At 37.1% G+C, this 21,282-nt stretch overlaps 3 protein-coding genes across 4 annotated transcripts; 2 read left to right on the forward strand and 1 right to left on the reverse strand.

Annotated features, from left to right (window-relative positions):
* The first annotated feature begins 5,176 nt into the window (after positions 1-5,176).
* On the forward strand, positions 5,177-7,012 carry LOC137736190 (uncharacterized). The gene is made up of 4 exons (XM_068475512.2): positions 5,177-5,509; positions 5,636-5,687; positions 5,789-5,856; positions 6,388-7,012. Exons 1-4 carry the CDS (start codon positions 5,366-5,368, stop codon positions 6,955-6,957), a joined length of 834 nt encoding a protein of 277 aa, XP_068331613.2. The 5' UTR covers positions 5,177-5,365; the 3' UTR covers positions 6,958-7,012.
* An 858-nt stretch (positions 7,013-7,870) lies between these two features.
* Positions 7,871-12,458, reverse strand: LOC137737259 (pumilio homolog 24). The gene is made up of 17 exons (XM_068476691.2): positions 12,101-12,458; positions 11,925-11,978; positions 11,571-11,632; positions 11,385-11,466; positions 11,173-11,296; positions 10,943-11,026; positions 10,702-10,816; positions 10,472-10,622; positions 10,240-10,353; positions 10,063-10,134; positions 9,836-9,886; positions 9,654-9,704; positions 9,425-9,532; positions 9,144-9,329; positions 8,944-9,018; positions 8,525-8,784; positions 7,871-8,211 (listed from the first exon to the last, which is right to left on the reverse strand). Exons 1-17 carry the CDS (start codon positions 12,335-12,337, stop codon positions 8,073-8,075), a joined length of 1,965 nt encoding a protein of 654 aa, XP_068332792.2. The 5' UTR covers positions 12,338-12,458; the 3' UTR covers positions 7,871-8,072.
* A 1,148-nt stretch (positions 12,459-13,606) lies between these two features.
* LOC137736689 (topless-related protein 2) lies at positions 13,607-21,249 on the forward strand. 2 transcript variants are annotated; one of them, XR_015955331.1, is made up of 25 exons: positions 13,607-14,139; positions 14,231-14,410; positions 14,533-14,646; positions 14,789-14,947; positions 15,068-15,242; positions 15,337-15,466; positions 15,883-15,998; positions 16,124-16,259; positions 16,388-16,497; positions 16,717-16,786; positions 16,866-16,939; positions 17,029-17,124; positions 17,207-17,299; positions 17,714-17,841; positions 17,959-18,193; positions 18,304-18,462; positions 18,580-18,675; positions 18,921-19,124; positions 19,200-19,310; positions 19,439-19,615; positions 19,741-19,869; positions 19,968-20,063; positions 20,147-20,329; positions 20,420-20,582; positions 20,846-20,982. XR_015955331.1 is itself a non-coding variant. In XM_068475922.2 (25 exons), the coding sequence occupies exons 1-25, from the start codon at positions 14,060-14,062 to the stop codon at positions 21,039-21,041; spliced, it is 3,423 nt and encodes a 1,140-aa protein (XP_068332023.2). In that variant the 5' UTR covers positions 13,607-14,059; the 3' UTR covers positions 21,042-21,249. The 2 variants fall into 2 exon arrangements, 1 of the variants encoding a protein (XP_068332023.2); XM_068475922.2 differs by having other exon boundaries at positions 20,407-20,582; positions 20,846-21,249.
* Positions 21,250-21,282: the final 33 nt, after the last annotated feature.

Raw genomic sequence — 21,282 nt, forward strand, 5'->3', positions numbered from 1 at the left:
AAGAGAACCCAAAATAACATCCCAAAATATCAAACCTTTGGTTTTGAACTCTTTTCTTCCTCCGGTCGTTTTTCGTACTTGAACTTCTTTTGAAGTTCAAGACATGATTTGCAGCCTTCCGGTAACAAAATGGTCATAACAAAAACCCCAAAACTTTTCTCTTTTCTTCATAATTTTGGCATGAATTTTTTTTTTTTACCAACAATCCTAGTCTGTGCTTTGATGGGTCTTTATCACTTTTTGTTGTAGACTTGTTTTATTCTAATTGTGGTTGTCCCGTGTATTTATTTCATGTAATTGAAAAAAACAATAATAATTTAAAGGGTAAATTACACTTTCATACCTCAGGTTTGTGGTCTATTTCAATTCCTTACAACATCTTCAAAATATTTCACTTTCATACCTTTAAGTATTATTTTATTTCAAAATAATACCTCTGTTACATCTTTCATCCATTGATCCGTTAAATACTAACGTGGCTGCCACATATATGCCACGTGACTGCCAAATGTCTGTCACGTGGCAAATAAAATATTTTTTTAATTTTTTACAAAAAACCTAAATTTTTTCAAAAAAAAAGGGAGATGGGTTGGGGTGGGTGGGGGGACGGGAGGAGGGTTGCCGGGCCCGGGGGGGGGGGGACGGGAGGAAGGTCGTGAATTTGAAACAAGAAGAAGAAGAAGAGGGAGGAAGGGAGATGGGTCAGGGTGGGTGAGGGGAAGGGAAGAGGGTCGCCAGGCGCCGGGGGGCGGGGTAGGGGGTTCTGGGAATTTGAAACCCTTTTCTTCTTCTTCTAGGTCGCTGGGGGGGGGGGGGGGGGTGGGGATGGACAATTTTTTTTTCCCTTTTTTCCTCCTTCTTCTTCTTCTTCTTCTTCTTCTTCTTCTTGCAAAAATGGGTTTCAATTTTTTTTTTTTTTTGAGAAAATTTTTAAAAAATTATTTTATTTGCCACATGGCAGACATTTGGCAGCCACGTCAGCATTTAACGGATCAATGGATGGAAAATGTAACAGATGTATTATTTTGAAATAAGATAGTATTTAAGGTATGAAAATGAAATGTTTTGAAGATGTTGTAAGGAATTGAAATAGACCCCAAACCTAAGGTATGAAAGTGTAATTTACCTTAATTTTAATCTCTATTAATTAATGAAACATCTTTGCCAACCAAAAGAGGGTGAAAAGACTATTTAGTCTTCTATCACTCAAAACAAATGATGGGCACTTATGTAATTTCACAGGTCAAAATTTTACTGTTTTTTATTGAAGGCTCACCTACAAGTGATGTTAAAATACCTCTAATATTTAAATTAAAAAAAAAACCCAATAACAAAAACCTCCCACTCCCCCACGATTTCTCTCTCTCTCTCTCTCTCTCTCCCCTTCTCATTTTCTAAAAAAATATGTTCATACACACAAGGTGTGTAGATAAATACTAGTATTTAATTAACTGTCAGTAAAAGGTAGGCCATAAGTTCTTTTTAAGGAAAACTAATGAAAAAAGCTTGAAAACTTTTAGTTTTAATGAAAATGACAAAATAAAGGATAAAGTGAATAGTACCACGATTGACTTTTTAGTGTAAAAATGTGGTTTTTCATTAAAGTGAACAATACCGTGAATTTTTCGTTAAAACTCTCTTCTTTTTATCCAATTTGGTACTATCCTTGAGTTTTAGCCAACATGAGAACTAATTGGTCGTTTTTATTAATGTCTATTTGAGGTAGTTGTCCTTTTTACCTAATTTGGTACTACACTTAAGTTTAACCAATTTGAGAAGAAGCTGAGTTATTTGAAGGAAGAAATTAACCCAATATAACATCGCCCAAATACCTAACTTTTTGTTTTCAATCTTGAAAAAAAAAATTAAAAAAAAATCACTATGAGGAACTTTGTCAATGCATGTGTCATTGAAAAATTCGTATATGCATGTTTGCTTCAAAACTTCAAACTTTAACTAATGCAAACTTTCTAATTTAAGCAACTGTATTCAAAACTCGGAGTGTGGCTACAATATTTTGCAAAACTTGTGTCCGGAGAAAACTTTTTCCATGATTTTATTTCCATCACAACAAAGGAATTAGCTGAATGATGGATCATTTTTAGTAAGCCTTAGCCATGGACCATGGTCAAATTTTGGGTCTACATCCAACTACTTCATTAGTTTCATTGTTTGGATATTTGAAGGAAACTTATATAAAATGACATTGAGCAACATAAAATGCATTGAAATATTCCCAAAAAAGATAAAACCAATGCACTTGGTATTGACCTATGTATTAGCCCTAATGGGATTGGAATTTCCTCCAAATAAAACAACTACATGATCCAATTCACAAGGAGGCTCGCCAATCTCAAAACAAAAGCTCCAAACCCAAGACTTTTGATGATTTAATTGGCAAAAGAAGAAGGGCAAAGGTCAAATTCCAAACGCCAAGATTGCTCATGTTAAGAAAGATTCTAGGAGGGAGGGTGGAGAAAGAAACTACTGGCAATTTGACATCGGCCAACGAAAACTGGGCGCCTTTTCAAATGAGGATTCATACCCTACCACACCATAAACTACTCCTTATTAAATTGTTTTTTGAGTGAAATGATATGTTTTTACACTAAGGATAGAGAAATGTTTGCTTTAGTATCAAATTCGTCATCCACGAGATTCAAAATTTCTCACTTCTAAGTGAAGAATAATGCCACCAAACCATAATACTGAATGGCTACTCTTTATTAAATTGTTAAACCAAGGCTAAAATTCTAATCATATATTTAACAGTCATTCATGCAGACGGAAATAAATATTCTTCTACTCTGAGTTCTACTATAAATGCTTGAACAAATATCTTTTTACATTTACCGGTTGGCGCCATGCATGCATGGTCAAAACTTTTCGATGTGGTTGCAACGCAGATGAGCCTAAGCTTTTCTTTAAAACTCATAACAAAAGAAAAGAAAATTGAGATTAAAGTCTAAGGAAAATGCTGGTACAAGATTGCGATATAATTAAGGACCCTAGACGTAGAGTTGCAGGTAGCTCTTTTTTACCTACTATTGATTACCTACTAATACCAAATTAGTTTCGACTGGGCCTTATATATGCAGTTGACTACATATTCTTCCACCTACTCGCCTCCTTTCTTCACGTGCAATTTACTTCTCATTACATTCAATATCAATATTAACTTGTATGGCTCCTGTATATTGAAAAGAAAAATGCTATGAAAATTACATTATTATACGTTAGTTGGATGCATTATTTGACGAATAATGCTAGGTAAAATACATTTGTAGACTAAATTTATAAACCAAATGATCTGTTACCGATAAAGAATAAACATGTTAATCAACACTTAAGTAAGAATTCAATCATCAATTTTCATGTCGTTTAATTTATAAAATTTTGTTTACAAATTTAGTCTTTCTAAAATTACCCTTAATTGACACATCACATGATGCATTTATGTGTAGTATAAATAAATAGTACAAAAGGAAATAATAAAACTTGAGCAAAAAAGTGTGTGAATGTTCTTAACTAACTAAGTTGTGTAGTTTTTTGCTGCCTACATACCAATTAAAAGATAGAGAATTCATTCACTCTCTGGGACTGTTCATCATTAGTTTCAACTTATAACCGGCTGCACCTTTTGTAGTTGCCATCTACTACTGCAAACAACCAATCTTCGGGACCCTCCGTTTATAATATATACAGCACCTTCGGTTGGATGAGTTTATTTTAGACACACTGACATTTGTAAAATGCTCATTGCTAACTTCTTCTACCAAGAAACCAACAATTACCAACGTAGGTTCATTGTAGCCACAATCTCCACCAACCATTTTGTTCATCTTAAATTCATGCTTTGGAACATGTTCTAATTCTTGTACCATATTACTGACAAGTGAGAAGTATCATGATGGTCGTTTCAATTTTATCTGATGTTTTAAAAGTAGTGAGATATGTATATGGTCATTAACTAACTCTTAATCTCAAGTGATTTCCAATGAAAGATGTAAACTGTTTTGAAATGGACAATTTTCATCTTAAAGTTATCTCTTTAATCTAACGATCCAAATTAAAATAAAATAAAAATTAAAAATGCAAATAACATCTCAAGATTTTGCAACTTACCACCTGAAGCAAAAACTGTTTACATGTTGGAAAATTCTAATAGTGATGCCACAACAGTTGTAAAAGATGCATTTGCATCTCCAATTTTACAGCCTTGCATTGGAGTTGCCATGATCCCTGTCTTTTCAACTGGTTCTTATACTTAGCTACATGGATCATATTGTCCTACATATATGTTCATTAAACATCTTATATTTTTGGTTGAGATTTTAATTTCATTCATACACGATTAATTTAAAGTGGTCATATTCAAATATTCAATCAATATTTCCATTTTTTTCTTCTCCCAATAAAAAAAAATCAAATACATTATTGGAAATAAATATACCATTTAATTACAAGGTATGAAAAACAACAACAAAAATACACACACACACACACACCATATAGTAAAAATCTTGACAATTAAATATAGAAAAAGAAATTCGAACTTAAATATTGAGAGGCTACATACGTTGCCCCAATTTCTGAATTGCTTGAAATTTATGGAGAGACCCTACCAATTACTTTCGATTTAAATTTGAACCTCAAACACTAAGCTAAGGAAAATACAGGGACTATAAGAGCATTTCCAAAGGAGATATCAAATTGTCCAAATCAGTAATAACGGTAACAAAAGACAACATTAATGTTTTCCAACCAAGAGGCCAAATCTGATGTGGCATGACATGGATTGACATCTCTCCCCCTTTCTGCCAAATTTGACAGCACCTTCAGATTTTTTTAATTAATTATTAAATGCTTTTTATTAATTTTTTATTGGTTTAAAGCATTATCCTTTTATTTATTTTCATTCCTAATGCAAAGAAAATACATATGAATTATTATCTTATGTTTAAAATTTGACATATTGGTTGAAGAGCAAAAATTTAAAAGATGACAAAATGACATATAAGCCTTCAAATTCAAATTTTAGGTTTAAAATTTAACATCTCATTTGGAGATGCTCTAATGTCGGGCTAGACCACCTCAAAATTGATCCACGTGGCAAGATTAACGGACGCCCCTTCTTATTCCCTCGTTTTCCCACCAACCCAAGGGAGGAGGGGCACCAACTGATATCCACTTTCAAAATTTACACCCGCAAATTTTGCTCTTTTTTCTTAACCGCTCCACCTCCCTGTCATCACTCCTCCCTCTCTCTCTTCCCTCCCTCTCTCTCTCTCTCCAAACCGATCACAACAATTCAATTTCAAGCATTTTCTCATTCTTTTCCATTTTCTCCGTTGGAGAGAAAAAAATGGGGCAGGATTCTGATTTGAAATCCCAGCTGGTGACTGAGATTTGCTCCGTTTCCACGCGCTCCATTGCCTGCTCTCACAGGCATGGCAGCAGCAGCAGCCCTGTTCATTCGTCTTTCGTGGATTGGTATCGCCTCCTTCGAGTACGTTTTCTTGCACCATTTGGATTCAAAATGTGAACCGATTTTTGGAATTCTTGTTCTTTCTTCCCTTGTTTTATAAATTTCGAGATTGCTTGTAAATGTTTGTGGGAATTTGGAAATTCATAGGTGGAGGAAAATGCTGGGGCAGATGTTATAAGAAAGAGATATCTTGAACTTGGTAGGTTTTGGGCAAAAAGATTGGCATTTTACATATTTCCAAGATATCATGTATTATTGCTCGATTGGTAATTTTGGTTGGGATTATTATTTCTTGTGCAGCTTTACAACTTCATCCAGATAAGAACAAACACCCAAAAGCTGAAATTGCATTCAAGCTTGTTTCTGAGGTTAGAATTGTTCTCCTTACAATTTCCACCATTTTGATTGTGTGTTGTTACTCTATAACCATATTATCCTATGTTGTTTTTTTAGTCTTTACATTGAATACATCAAAGAGGAAGGACATGATAGGAGGAGTGCAAAACGAGAAAACGAGATTGTGAAATCACCTCTCAAATAACGCCATTATTGTAGCACATTGACAATAAGACAACGTATTCATATTTTATTTGTTTCATGTCAAACTATTTAAGAGTATTTGCCACCGATATAATGAGACAGTATGGACACAATACCGAGATCATATCAATATAAAGAGACTATTTGCTATAGTCTATTTGACAGCATTTTCCTAAAGCTTTATTTTGGTAATATTATGCCTCACTTTAATTGGGGTACAACCGTACAAGCACTTTGGTGAAGGGTGAGTCCCATGTGACAACCTGACAGCACAGATTGGACGCCCAACAACATATTCATGTCTTATGGTGTGACTGCATTCAATTTCAATTTATGAACCAACTCAAATTTTTTTGCAGGCATATTCATGTCTCTCAGATGATGCAAAAAGAAGAGTTTTTGACTTGGAGAGATGGAGGAGGTTCTGCTCTGAGTGCGGCACAATCCCCTACACAACAACCCTCCACAACTCCCCAAGCACTGCCAATCCCAATCCTTCTTCACATCACAAGCCTTACAATCCCACAAATTCAAGACCTTGCAAAGTAACCAAGGGACTGAAAGATATCAGAAACAGATTCAGAGAGGAGGTAAGGGTGATAGAAAGCTGCTTGAAGGCCAATGCAGCTGCAGGAACACCAGGAAAGCAATCCTCCTCCTCACTATGTACTCCACCTGCTGCTTTTGATGCGTTGCAGAGCAGGCTCCCTAGGGAATCCCCTGTCTTCAACCCATCTGACCATAAGGTTCAGGGATACCCTCATCTTCGGGCTCGAATTTACGAGAAGCCGAAGAACTTTTGGCAGTTGAGAACTGGGCATCATGTACTGAATTATGAGCAGGGTAGAGGTAGTTATGATTCTCCGGTGTATGAGGTCAGATCAGATAGTGGAATGTTTAAGAGTAGGTCAACTTGTGTTCGTTCATGACTTTCATTGATTAATTCTAAAAAACGATGACAGGTCTCTTTTTAGGCTCGTTCAACTTTTTCTTCCTGCATTGTTTTAATTGCTAGATGATTGGTTTCTGTTTTCGATTCAACAAATAGTCTACACTAAATTAATCTAAATTACAAGAAAGAGATTTCGAAATTGCGCAAATATAGAAATTAAGAAGGACAGAGGTCGCTAGGTCATAAATGCTCTTATTTTAAGACGATAGAGACGATTGCTTCCATTACTGATCACCCAATGATAAACCTAATCCGAATCATAGAGCTCCATGCAAATACGAAGCGCATGGATACAATTTATGCCTTGGAATGAAAGACAATTCCGAATCTGCTTCAATGACGGGTGAGGTGGTAAAGCTTCCTGCACCTATTTTGGTCCAGATTAAATTCATAAAGGCCAACGGCAAGCTAGTAAAAGTGGGAGAATTATTCCAAGTATTTGATTATTCCCCCAACTAAAGAGATCTTGGCGGAATTGCCACATGTGAAATTGAGCACAATTTTATCGTTTCTTTTTCTTTCTCTCCTCCATCGAAAGAGAGGATGATACATGGCGTGGTATAATAAATCATCTGGTCAACAAGACGTACGTAAGATAACCCCCAAAGCGGAGATTGTGCTCTACCTAACTTGAGTGCAAGACATTTCAAGTATCTCATGAGAACTAGTAGGTAAGAAGTTGATTGTATGGAGTATTTGGTTTTCGTTTTCAAGCATCATGATCTAGCAACATTGCTTGTCAACAAAATAAGCATCGCGTAATGCACTCGTAACTCAACTTATTAATGCCCGAAGTTCTGTGTTTGAATCCAACCTTCCTAACATTACTTGAATAAAATAAAATAAGCATCTCAAATAGTAGCCCTCCCAATGTGTTGAACGCACAACAATAACTTGTTAATCAGAGAAATTCTATAAAAGTATGAGATTGTACCAACCGCATTACAAACTGTATAAATATAAAGTGGATTATACAAAATTTTAAGCTGGCCCTTAACTACGTTCAATCAAAAGAGTTACGCTGAAGGCAGGCTGCCGGAACGGAGGTGGTGTCACTTGGTGTTTCAGCTCAGGGACTTTACCACAATTTCCTCATTCTTTCTTTCCGGTAACTGCTTTTGGCTCAGGAACTTTGAGAATGCCACCATCTATCAACTTCTTCAACTCTTTATTTGCCAGTTGATTGACCTTAGAGTCCGAAGATTCTAAGAATGCAGCAATCACCTTCCCACTGCAATCACAGAGAAAGAAAAAAATAAATTAGATAAAACGCCCCGATAACTATAAATCTTATACAAAAACACTTCAGGAGCTCAAATTAGAGTAAAAACATGAAAGTAATCCTCCTCTCACTATCAGGTCGGTTGGGTTTTTTTTTCCCTAAAATATTGAGTTTGAAATGTTTTTCTTTGAAGTGTAATATTATTGAGAACTTAGGCGTGAAAAGTTGAAGAACAGAAAATTACAACTAAGTACAAAAGAAAGAATCACATGCTTTGTTATGCACATATCATAATACAGGGAAACAAGACAACGAGGCTGACCTGTGACCTTGGGCCCACAAATCACACTTTCCTTTAAGTGCTTTGTTCCACAAAGTGGAAGCAAATGTGGGGCAGTCCAAGATTAGTTTTCTAATGGTCCGACTGGAATGGAAATTTTCAAGGATGTGTTCCTCTTTTGAGTCCTCTTTGGATTCTTGGGATTTAGGTTCTGCGACAAGAGATGCTATAGCTTCATATAGTCCATTCAACTTGTCATCCAAAGTTGGGTGGAGAATGCCGCCAGCACCCCCAGTTGCAACCTGCAAAGCATTCAAACGTAAGAACACACGGAAGTGTTGAAAATTCTTGAACATTTCACAATCCACATTTGACAAACAAAGCACGGGAATTGGATGGAATGCTAAAACGTTTTCCACGGTTAATATATCTGCATTAAATGGAAATAGTGAAATAGGTACCTCATATATGACTTCTTTGCCAAAATTTGATCTAAGTAATTCCCCTGCACTTGTAATGCATACATCAACTAGCTTCTGCAAGGCATACCCGATCAAAGTCAATGTCTTAGTATAAAAGACAGTCAAGTTTAATTTAAATCAATTTCACTAATAATGTCTATGTTCAAATTGGAATCTGTTTTGTGTTAAAAGCAGCAAACCTCGGCCAACCCACTCTGGACCAACAACTCTTGCCTTCGAACGGCAGGATCCTTTTTTCCTCCCTCAACTGAGTGGAGGCCATCATCAGGATTCATATCAGCTTCATCCAATTCCAAATCACTATTGGCCTCTTCACCAGATTTGTTAACCTTTGAAGATTTTGTTTCAGAATTGTCTGGTTCAACCTGAGAATACATAGAAACAAAGTAAGTTCCCATGCATAATGAATTACTGGCCAAATACATTTCTATTTTCTATAAAAAGAGAATATGAAATCTACCTTGTTGGAAAGAGAAGGGATAGACAAACTGAGGGAAGCCAGGTCATCGGGAGTCAAATAACGTGAACAATTTGGATGAAGTAGCTGCAGTAATGGGCGCCTTCCATTCTGAAAGATTGCAATTGAAAAACATCTTTTAGGAATGTAGGGAATAGTTGAAATAGGACCACTATAGACTGTAGATATGAAAACTTGATCAAGCCTTTCTGCAGTAGAAAGAAATGACAACCTTATCGAGAACAAGATCCTTTAGGTTTTCTTGAAGCTCATTCATGACAACCTGTAATAAGTAGTATCTGAATTAGAAAGGGTCACCAGAAATCTGCATATACCACAACCCCCTCCACCCCCTGGTGACAAAAATAAATAAATAAAACCCTATCTGCAACAAACACCACAAGAAAAGCAAACCTTTGTAGTAAGCTTCGTGTCATCAACAGTTGAAACAAGGCAAACAAGCACCTGGGAAGTATAGAATTCATTCATTTTCAGATATGCAAAACATTAGAGTAAGCTGTATGAAGACAACTGAAACAATACAGAAAGAATATCGAAATTAAAAAAATGAATACACAATATCACAGGTAAGTGCTAAAATAACATAAAGGAAAAAAAAATATAAAGTCTCCTAAGCTTACCATGCTTCCACCTTGATCAAGAGCTATTTTATGAACGTGGCCTTTCATTCCTTTAATTATCTTCTTTCTTTCCTAAAAACAAGTCATAAAATTAAAAGATAAAGTAGATTAGTAGCCAAAATTCCAACACATTTGGTCAACTGACATCAATTTGCACTTGATATGATAACAATCTACCTTTGAACTACCATGCTTGACACAGAGCATCCCAACCTTGGATCCATCCCTTGTGTGTATCACCCGAACAAGAAGTGGACCCGACAACTGTTTAATTACATCTGCGGCAGAGAACTTAAAACCAAAAACGTGATGTTTAGAAAGGAGAGACAAAATGACAAGTAAAGGCCTATATTGTAATTGTAGGCAAGATTCAGAAAATGATAATTTACAATTAATATCTAAACCACACCTGCTCAGCTATTGTGAAGTACTCTATCAACACCCTATGTACTATAGAGTGATCAATTATTCCTTTCTCTAAAATTGGTTGAATCACCGAAGTCATGTGCCGGAAGACAGAAGATTTCTGCAGATCTAGCTTTGAAATTATATCTAGTAACCTGAATTTGATACAAAGTGCAATGAGAATGTGATAACATTACATTCATGTAAAATGAATATACACAGCTGTTCCTTTACCTGCCCTCATTCTTCGAGACTAAGTCTTTAAACAACTGAAGCTCTGTAGAATACAGTTCCACCAAAAGCTCTTGCTTTTGAGTTGCATTTCCCAATTGGTATGCGTGCTCAACGACTATAGGAGGATTTAGAAAAGTAGCAATAATATTATAACCGCTTAGAGAGTGATAAAGGAAACAAAAAAGGTTGGTTGGATATTGTGAGATATATCTCCAAGGACTGCAGAGAGCATCTAACATACCTACAGAACCAACCATGTGACGAAGAAGGGAAGCAACATGTCCTCGGAGAGAGGAGATAAATGCCGCTAGCTGCTTTTTGGAGGCTGCCAAATAAAGCATAGGTAACAACTTAATAAATTCTCAGAAAACAAAAGGGTGTGCGCTACCAATGATATTCAAACTATAATAGTTTTGTACGAAAGTCAAAGAGTACAACTTTATACATATCTACTTCCCAGCTCAACCTTACCATTGTCTAACATTTTGGTCACCAGATGAACAGCATATGTGTTGCATGCAAGAGTAAGAAGATGCGGCTGAAGCTCCTCAAAGACTGCATCCTTTTCCACTTGTGAACAGTACTTAACGCAAGTCTAAGGTAAAAGGAGCACATAAGTACAGGCTACTAAAAGAAAACAAAGACTTAAAACTTCAAATCATTTGATAAATGAAGATAAAAACCTGCAGAACACGAGAAGACACATGGGAACTTGCGATTTCAGGAATTTTCCCCTTCATTTTCTCTAACGCTTCACTCACCAACCTTACCAAAGTTCATAGATAACAAGAATAAGTAAATGAAGAACATGGCTTTACAGAGAGATGATTGAGGTAGAATTGCAATATAACTCATTTCAAACTACATACTTGGATCGATCTTCTTTGGATATATTTCGTTGCCGCATCTTCTCCCACAGATGTGCAAGCTCCTATTAAAATAAGGGGCAAAAAACAAGGTTCATCCCATTGCCACAATAAGCTCGTAGTTCAAGCATTTAAATGGGATTAACAAAGCATGAATTAACGAGGCGGTACTAGTTTTGAACGCCTGGTGCACATTTTTGCATGTTATCATACAAGGCGGAGTTTCATCAACCGATTAACATTCAAATTATGTCGCACAAGCACCACCAATACCTATTGATATTTTCCTTTCCCTATGAATCATTTGCAAATTGAAATGCTTATAAAAAGAAAAAAATTGGAGTGAACAAAACTCACTTGCTCTAAATTGTAATGACGCTTCCGCTTCTTCTTCCTAGCCTCCGCAAGTTCCTGCAACAAAAGCCGCAAATCAAAATTGTTGATTTACCATTAAAAAACAAAACTTCAGCAACATATTCTTATTGCAGGAATCAAAAATCCCAATTTCTTTGTTAAATTGATCAGATATCGACCTTGGCACGGAGGCGGCCCTCTCGCTTCGACAGCGGAACTTGTTTCTCATGATCGAGTCCGGGTTCTCGGGGCTTGAAAGGTTTGGAGGGTTTCTTGAAGTCGGTGCTTCGAGGATTTGAGCGCTTGGAGTCGAGGAGCTTGGGCTTCTTGGAAGAGGAGCTGTGGGTCTCCAGCTTATTGCCTGGGATTTGCTTCCTCTTCTTCGGCGAGCTCTTCTCCTGCTTCTTGGCCGCCATTGGAGTACTCTGGAGCTCTCAAATTCTTCTGTGTCTTGCGTTCTATTGAAGGGTTTTTTCAGGGTTTTGGATTTCGGGTATGGGCCGAGACGGGTTTGCTTGAATAGTATATGGGTTTCCCAGCTCGCAGCCCATATAGGGTTACCAATAAGGTGTGAATTTAGAAAAATTAAGAGAATTATTATTAGCACTCCAAAAATCTTATTATACACCTCAAACTTTCTATATTAGGAAAGAAAAATACATTGTAGAATGAGATTTTTGGAATGCTAATAATACTTCCCAAAATTAATTATTACCTAAACTTATTTTTTTTCTTACAAAAAAATGTTTGGGCTAAAATATGAGAGATTTTTCAGTCTACCGGAAACACTAGACTACGCTACACTACATGTTATTATACAAGTGGAGAAGTTTTTTTTTTTTTTTCAAGTGTCTATTTACTTGTTTAACGACATACGATATGTGTGATAGTGTTCTGGGCATTCTGAAAATCTCTCGTAAAATAAGGAGTAAAAGAAAACAAATTAATCCAGCTGTCAATAGAAAGGAGAGGGCCCATGTGTTTGATGCCCATTGGATCGGTTGCGAGTTGGTATTTTGGGAACCTAGAAATTTTTTATTTTTTTTAATACTGTAATTTTCTGTTTGAAACTTTAAAAAGACGTGTGTTATTTGATCATAGTCAAAATTGGAGAAATTTTGTACCAAAAAAAAAAGTTGGAGAAATTTTTTATCTTAAACGGAAAACGGGTGTACATCATGTGTTTTTATATAAATAGTGAAAATTTTTATTCTTTTAAGAATACCTTTTAACACACATATGTGTTATTAATTTTTAAACACAAAATCTTATTATTTAAATTATGTACTATTCGTGTTCCGATTATAATAAAAAATTATTTCTAAAATAAGTTAAAATGCATTTAACCTTTCGGGCTTAGCTGGGGATTTGTCCTTTTCGGGGTGGGATGCCACATGCTCCGGGAAAAAAAATAAAAATTAAGAAGATGCAATCATGTGTTGCTGGCAGGAGATCCAAGTGGGAGAGCTTGCACGCAGACACCCGACAATGAAATGGGATGCGGTGGACGTTACCCCGTATATTCAATCCCATTTAATTTTCAGCTTCCATTCCGGTTATCCGGACTCCCTTTCAGGACTCCAGTCACCTACTCCCATCTCCCACCTCCCACATCTCCCCAACCCATCAAATACCGACGCGTGTTCACAACACGTTAGACTTCAACGACCTAGACTTGTCCTCACGATTGCAGGCGTCGTACCGGATAACAGCCCTAACCAAATGGAATCTCCTCCTTTTACGAATGATGACCCACTGAGCCTCGCAGTTCTCTCTCGGTTCCCCACTCAGTAGATAAGCCAATGGGCTTATCACCTTGGGCATATCAATCGCTCACTTTCAGTGATAGCTTATCAGCGATGGCTGATGTGTGTGTGCCAAATAAAGACTCTCTCTCTCTCTCCTCTTTATCTTTTTCTACCTTTCTCTCGTTGGTGCTTCTGCACTGTTGTCGTTGAAAGCAAAATCATGGGACCTGAAACCCTAGACCCTTTCCACTCGCCCTAGAAAACCGATTGAAACCCCCCCCCCCGCCCCAAGCCTCCACCCAAAACGCCGCCGTTTCCTCCCATTTCTCCTCCGCCGCGGACGGAAAGATTTGAACTTGAGATTTGAAATCGAGGGGAAGAGAACCGAAGATGTCGTCTTTGAGCAGAGAACTGGTGTTCCTGATCCTCCAATTTCTGGAGGAAGAGAAGTTCAAGGAGTCCGTACACAGGTGGGCAATTTTATTTATTTTTTCAATTTTTGGGGGTTTTTATTTAATTTGAGGGGTTTATGGTTTGAAATTTGAATTCGATGGAGCTCAGGCTGGAGCAGGAATCGGGGTACTTCTTCAACATGAAGTACTTTGAGGAGAAGGCACTGGCTGGAGAGTGGGACGAGGTCGAGAAGTACCTCTCTGGGTTCACCAAGGTCGATGAGAATCGCTATTCGATGAAGATTTTCTTCGAGGTTCGAAAGCAGAAGTATCTCGAGGCGCTCGACAGGTTCCAATTTTGATCACTTCTGTTTCTCTGTTTGTGTCTACATGTATGATTGTTTTATGGAATGTGTTAATTGATTGTGTTTTGGTGATGGGGTCTTTGTTGCAATTTGGAAATGAGCTCAGGAATGACAGAGCTAAGGCTGTTGAGATACTGGTGAAGGATTTGAAAGTGTTCTCGACGTTTAACGAAGAGTTGTACAAGGAAATTACGCATCTTTTGACCCTCGAAAACTTCAGGTGAATTATGTTTTAGTTTATTTTTAATGTATATGTAAGTTGGGTTCCATAACATGTTAATGGGTTTATATGTGGGTTAAAACTTGTGCAATTTGGGAACATGAAAAGTGGGGAATAAAACTTTAATTTCAATGTAATGCAGAGAAAATGAGCAGTTATCGAAATATGGTGATACTAAGTCGGCTAGAAGCATAATGCTAGTAGAGCTTAAAAAGTTGATAGAAGCAAATCCGCTTTTCCGAGATAAGCTTGCTTTACCCACTTTGAAGGCTTCACGCTTGCGAACTCTAATTAATCAAAGGTATGCTGGTGTTTGTAATGCCTTTCCACTTTTGAATTTTGTATGAAGGTAGACCTCACAGTCAATATCATTGATTACGGTTTGTAAAAGTTGTGAAGCATTAAATTATGGTTTGTGCAGTCTAAATTGGCAACACCAGCTGTGCAAGAACCCAAGGCCAAATCCTGATATTAAGACCTTATTCATGGACCACTCGTGTTCTCCAACAAATGGGGCTCGTGCATCCACACCAGTTACTCTTCCGGTTGCAGCTCTTGCAAAGCCAACTTATGCTCCTCTAGGAGCACATGGTGGAGTATGATCATACCCTTCGTAATAATTTTATCGAATTTCAACTAAGCTGACGTTCTGATATATCAATATGTTTTGTTTGTTACTGTCATGTACAGGCTTTTCCGCCGGCTGCTGCAGCTGCAGCTAATGCAAATTTAGCAGGATGGATGTCGAATGCTAATCCTTCCTTGTCTGTGCAATCAGCTGTTGTTGCTGCTTCACCCTTCCCTGTTCAACCCAGTCAAGGTGTGGTTTTCATTCTTCTGAAATTTAGGTTACAACAGCTTAACAAAAGTTGATTTTTTAGATCCAGGTTATTGTTTGTTCACTTTCCGTTTTCTTTGTTTCGAAACACAATTTTAATAAGGTGACAAAGTAGAATTAAGAAGAAAATATAGTCACTACTTATTTGTGTCAGTAAGGAGTAGGGAGGTTAAAGAAACTCTTCTAGATTAGTTCTTTGTGCTGGGTCATTCCACCAGTTTATTGAGCATTATCATACTTGTAAGAAGAATTAATTCAGTTATCTAATGTCCAACCAGAAGTATTTACTGTTGAGCTTGATTATCATTGTTTTACTTGCTTAAAGTATAAGATAACAGAATATAGTTCATATTTTTCAAGCTATTTGGTTATTGACAACAATTTTGCTGCATGAACAGTTTCTGTTTTAAAGCATCCAAGAACACCCTCAAATGCTCTTGGAATGAGCGATTATCAAAGCTCAGATCACGAGCAACTAATGAAACGCCTGCGGCCTGCACAATCTGTTGGTGAGGTATTATTGGACAGATTCAAGTTTCTGCATAAGTTATGGATACCTCTTTCTTGCATTTTATGGTTCTGCATCTGGATGTTCCACTGTTATGAACTATTATGGAGCTTCCTACTTCATTTATTCAGGTCAGTTATCCTCCCCCTCCCCAGCATGCTTCCTGGTCACTAGATGACCTACCGAGGACTTTAGCGTGCACTCTTCGTCAGGGATTCAATGTGATGAGCATGGATTTCCACCCTTCTCATCACACATTACTTGCTGGTAGGTTTTATTTATCGCGTAACGTAAATTGTGCTTGACCCGTCTTAGATTGAAAGCGTTGTCTTTAAAATTTTGCTTTTAAGCAGCTTTAATCTCAGAGCTGACTTAAGATTTATGTTTATAAATAGTTGGATGTAGTAATGGCGAAATTACACTGTGGGAAGTTGGGATACGAGAGAAGCTAGTGTCAAAGCCATTCAAAGTATGGAATATGACTGCTTGTTCTAATGCATTTCAGGTGTGTTATCATTACTCAGTCGGAACCTTATACGTCCTATCAGTATTCTTTATCCCGTCATTAAAAACATCATATTTATGTGTGCTTAGTAGGTTCCATCTGTTTTCAAAGTAATGGTGTCGTCATGATATTTTGTTAAAGTTTAATATCAGAGGCCTGCACTACTTATGATTATTGAGCATTTACCACTTCTGTAAGTTGACTTTTAGTCTCTTATAGGTTGCTATGGTCAAAGATCCGTCAATATCTGTAAGCCGTGTATCATGGAATCAAGATGGAAGCTTAATTGGTATGTGGAGCTGCAGTGCATCTCTAGCATAATTTGAATGCAAAGTTGGATATAATTCTGGGTATTTTTTTGTGTACAGGTGTTGCATTTACCAAACACTTGGTTCATTTGTACGCTTATCAAGGACCAACTGATCTACGGCAACATTTGGAGGTATGTTTTGATTCACTTTGTGCTAATTCAAGATCAAGAAGATATATTTTGCCGCTTTACACTGATGTTTGGATTTGGTTTTCTTATAGATTGATGCTCACAGTGGCAGTGTGAATGACTTGGCCTTTTCTCATCCAAACAAGCAATTATGTCTTATAACTTGTGGGGAGGATAAGCTGATAAAGGTGGGGGACTAAATATAGCAGCTTTCTGTTTTTGTTTAACTTGATCAATATTAAGTGGATTATTTGTTTAAAACCATAATAGGTTTGGGATTTGGGTGGAAGAATTCTATTCAGCTTTGAAGGTCATGAAGCGCCTGTTTACTCAATTTGCCCCCACCAGAAGGAGAATATTCAGGTAAGTCATGTCCATTTGCTGAAGTCTGCATATGTGTTATGACCACTTAATGTTACTAGTTCTCAAATGACTGGTTGAATGTGGGCACTCTAATTTTATTTATACGTTACATGGCCTGTTCAGTGGCGCTAGAGTTCATTTGTGAATGTTCAAAGAACTAAATAGCTCGAAGTGGTAGACCTTCTTACTTAGTATGATATTTGTTTGTTTACCTTGAAATTCCTTGTTACTTGTAGATTTCAATTCTTATATATCCTGATATGCCGGTGGAATTTCACAAAAGTTCCTTCTTATAAGATAACTAATTATGATGATTACTACTGTTATAATAACTAACCGAAAGTGAGTGAGACAATGGTGTTGCATCAAGCTGCTCTTGCTGTTGTCGTAATTTTACTTTTTTTATCTTTGCAGTTCATATTTTCAACTGCTGTTGATGGGAAAATAAAAGCTTGGCTGTATGACAATGTGGGCTCCAGGGTTGACTATGATGCTCCTGGGCAGTGGTGCACCACAATGCTCTACAGTGATGACGGAAATAGGTACAAAAGAATATCCACATGGTTTATGCTATAATTTTATGCTATAAATTACCTTTGTCGCATATTTTCTGTTTGTGTGACGATGTATGAGTTATAACTGATCATCTTAAATCTCAGATTATTCTCTTGTGGGACTAGTAAAGATGGTGATTCTTTCCTCGTTGAATGGAATGAAAGTGAAGGGGCAATAAAGAGGACATATAATGGATTCAGAAAAAAATCTTCTGGCATAGTGCAATTTGATACAACAAAAAATCACTTTTTGGCTGTTGGTGAAGATAATCAGATAAAGTTTTGGGATATGGATAATACAAATGTTCTTACTGGTACAGATGCTGAGGGTGGACTTCTGGTAAAAGTCCTCATTATTCAGACATCTATTTCCAAATATTATAAGTTGAATAAAAGAATCTATTGTTTTGAGATTTCATTCATTGATTATGAACGTTGGAATTGCTTCAGACTCTTCCCCGCTTGAGATTCAATAAGGAAGGAAATTTGCTTGCTGCTACCACGTCTGACAACGGAATCAAAATTCTTGCTAATGCTGAGGGTCTAAGATCCCTAAGAGCAATTGAAACTCGATCTTATGAAGCATCCAGAGGAGCTATTGAGATGAAGGTTCTTATTTCTGTTTCCATGATATGCTACCCCTTTCATTCATTTGTACATTTCTGTTTCTAGAAAATTTGATTTGCTCTTTGTTGAGAATTTGATGTGTTCATGTTCATTGATCAGGTATCTGGTTCTTCCATGGTTCCGAATGTCAACCCAACCATTAATAAAGTGGACCGTATGGATACAAGCTCTCCTGCCAGACCGACTCATATTCTTGTACGTCATTTAAGTTATATAATTCTCATTCAAATTGTTTTGGCATGTATTTTTTTTTTTTTAATTAATTATGATTGACTGGTTAGCATCAGCTTGAAAACGAAAGTACAATTGTAGCTTGTTAGTACTGAAACGTGGTAGCCAATGTCACCATACTCAGTTTAATATATTAACTAGGTGGATTGTGATTTATCCTTATCCTTATTTCTGCTCTAGCATCTCATTCTGCTGCATATTTGTTGTAGAATGGAGCTGATTCAATGGCAAGAGCTGATTCTATGGCAAGAGCCGATTCGATGGCAAGAGCCGATATGGCAAGAAGCCTGGAAAAGAGAAGAAGCTTAGATGATGTATCTGACAAGATTAAACGTTGGGAACTGGTGGAGATTGTAGATCCCGTTCAGTGTCGAGTGGCTACTATGCCAGAAAGTAAAGATCCTGCTAACAAGGTTGGTTTTGTTTTCTAGTTCCCTCTTTTGTTGTTCATGGATAATTTTATTAAGATGGTCTTACTTTTATAAAAGGTTGCTCGACTTCTGTATACAAATTCTGGTTCTGGTATTCTGGCTCTCGGTTCAAATGGGGTGCAGAAGCTATGGAAGTGGAGCCGCAATGAACAAAATCTAAGTGGGAAGGTGATAGTCAACACCCACATGAAATACATATTTCTCTCTTCGTTCAGCTGCATGTATTTCAGTTACATAAGCATATAATGTGTTAGCAACTTTCATGAAAATGTATCTGACTTTTTGTGGGTTAAAAGGCCACAGCAAGTGTTGTTCCCCAACATTGGCAACCCAACAGTGGTCTTTTAATGACTAATGATGTCTCAGAAAATGTTGAAGAAGCGGTTCCATGCATTGCACTCTCAAAAAATGACTCTTATGTGATGTCAGCCTGTGGAGGAAAAGTGTCTCTGTTCAATATGATGACTTTTAAGGTAATTTAATGTGTATATAGTGCAGATCTATCCTACGACAGTTTCTATCAACTACTACAGTTTGCATGATTCTGCATGCATTGGAATGACAAGCGTGTTTGGGATGAAAAAATTTTGGTTTGCAGGTAATGACAACTTTCATGCCACCTCCACCAGTGTCAACCTACTTGTCATTTCATCCTCTGGATAATAATATCATAGCAATAGGAATGGAAGATTCAACTATCCACATTTACAATGTTCGACTTGATGAGGTGATTGATTTAAGAATCTCTATATCTATGATTCTATTAACATGTGATTGAATTGCTATTCTTGATTGCCAATATGAATCGTGCTGCTCTTCTGTTAGGTCAAAGCAAAACTGAAAGGCCACCAGAAGCACATTACTGGTTTAGCATTTTCTGTCAACCATAAACTCATGGTTTCATCAGGTGCCGATGCTCAAGTATGCGACGGCTCTTCTTCTCCTTTTGATATGCAAGTTAATGTTTACCAGTGATTGGATATGTAAAGAAAATGATTTTGCAGCTATGCTTTTGGAACATGGATACATGGGATAAGAGGAAATCGGTTCCACTTCAGTTGCCCGCTGGAAAGGCGCCTGTCGGTGACACGCATGTGCAATTTTATTCTGATCAAGTCCGATTGTTGGTATACCATGAGACTCAACTAGCATTATATGATGCGGCCAAATCAGAGTGCATTCGGCAGGTAATAGAACTTCTTGGATGAGTTACTTTTGTTTGTGTGCACAACAAATCCCCTCATTTTTTTTTTAAATATTGCAGTGGATGCCACAAGATGTTCTGCCTGCGCCCATTTCTTGTGCAGCATATTCTTCAAGTAGTCAACTAGTTTATGCAGCATTTACTGATGGTAACATTGGAGTATTTGATGCTGATAGTCTGAAACTAAGATGCCGTATTGCCATGTCGGTGTACTTACCACAAGCATCATCAAACAGGTATTTAGAGCATTGAACTATGACTGGTTTATGAGGCGGCGATCTCATTCTATCAAACATTATGTCTGATTTACCTAGATTTTCCCCCGTGTTAGTATGAAAAATGAATTAGTTGAAGTAAAAGGAAGAAAAAGTTGTGCATCACCTCTTGATTAAGTTGAAAAACGAAAAAAAAGAAGAAAAATTTGCCTTCTGTTATCACTAGAATCTTCCGTTGTATAGTTATTGATTATCTAAACTAGTTTCTTCCTGCCCTGCGACAGCCCATCTGTGTACCCGCTGGCTCTTACAGCACATTTGCAGGAGCCGTACCAATTCGCTGTTGGACTGACAGATGGATCTGTTAAAGTTATAGAGCCCTCGGAATCTGAGGGGAAGTGGGGAGTTTTGGTGCCTGTTGATAACGGAACACAGAACGGGTGGACAGCAACATCTTCGAGTAACAATCCAGCATCGTAGCAGCTTCATGTAGTGATTTCTATATCCATTTCCTAGAGTTGATTTGTGTTGTAATTGTATTGTATTCATGTACTACCACAGCAGACTAGTAGGGGGTATGTTATGTGCCTCACCGAATGTGTGAAGCACAGAGAGATCTAAGGTAATAGCAAAAATTCATGTATATTTATATGTTTATCAGATAAATGTGTTTAGTTATTTCTTCAAATGTAGTAGTTCCTTCTCCCTCTGCTGCAATATT

Source organism: Pyrus communis, chromosome 13 (assembly GCF_041283825.1).
Source record: "Pyrus communis isolate YQ-2024b chromosome 13, ASM4128382v1, whole genome shotgun sequence".
In the NCBI taxonomy this organism is placed as follows: Eukaryota; Viridiplantae; Streptophyta; class Magnoliopsida; order Rosales; family Rosaceae; genus Pyrus; species Pyrus communis.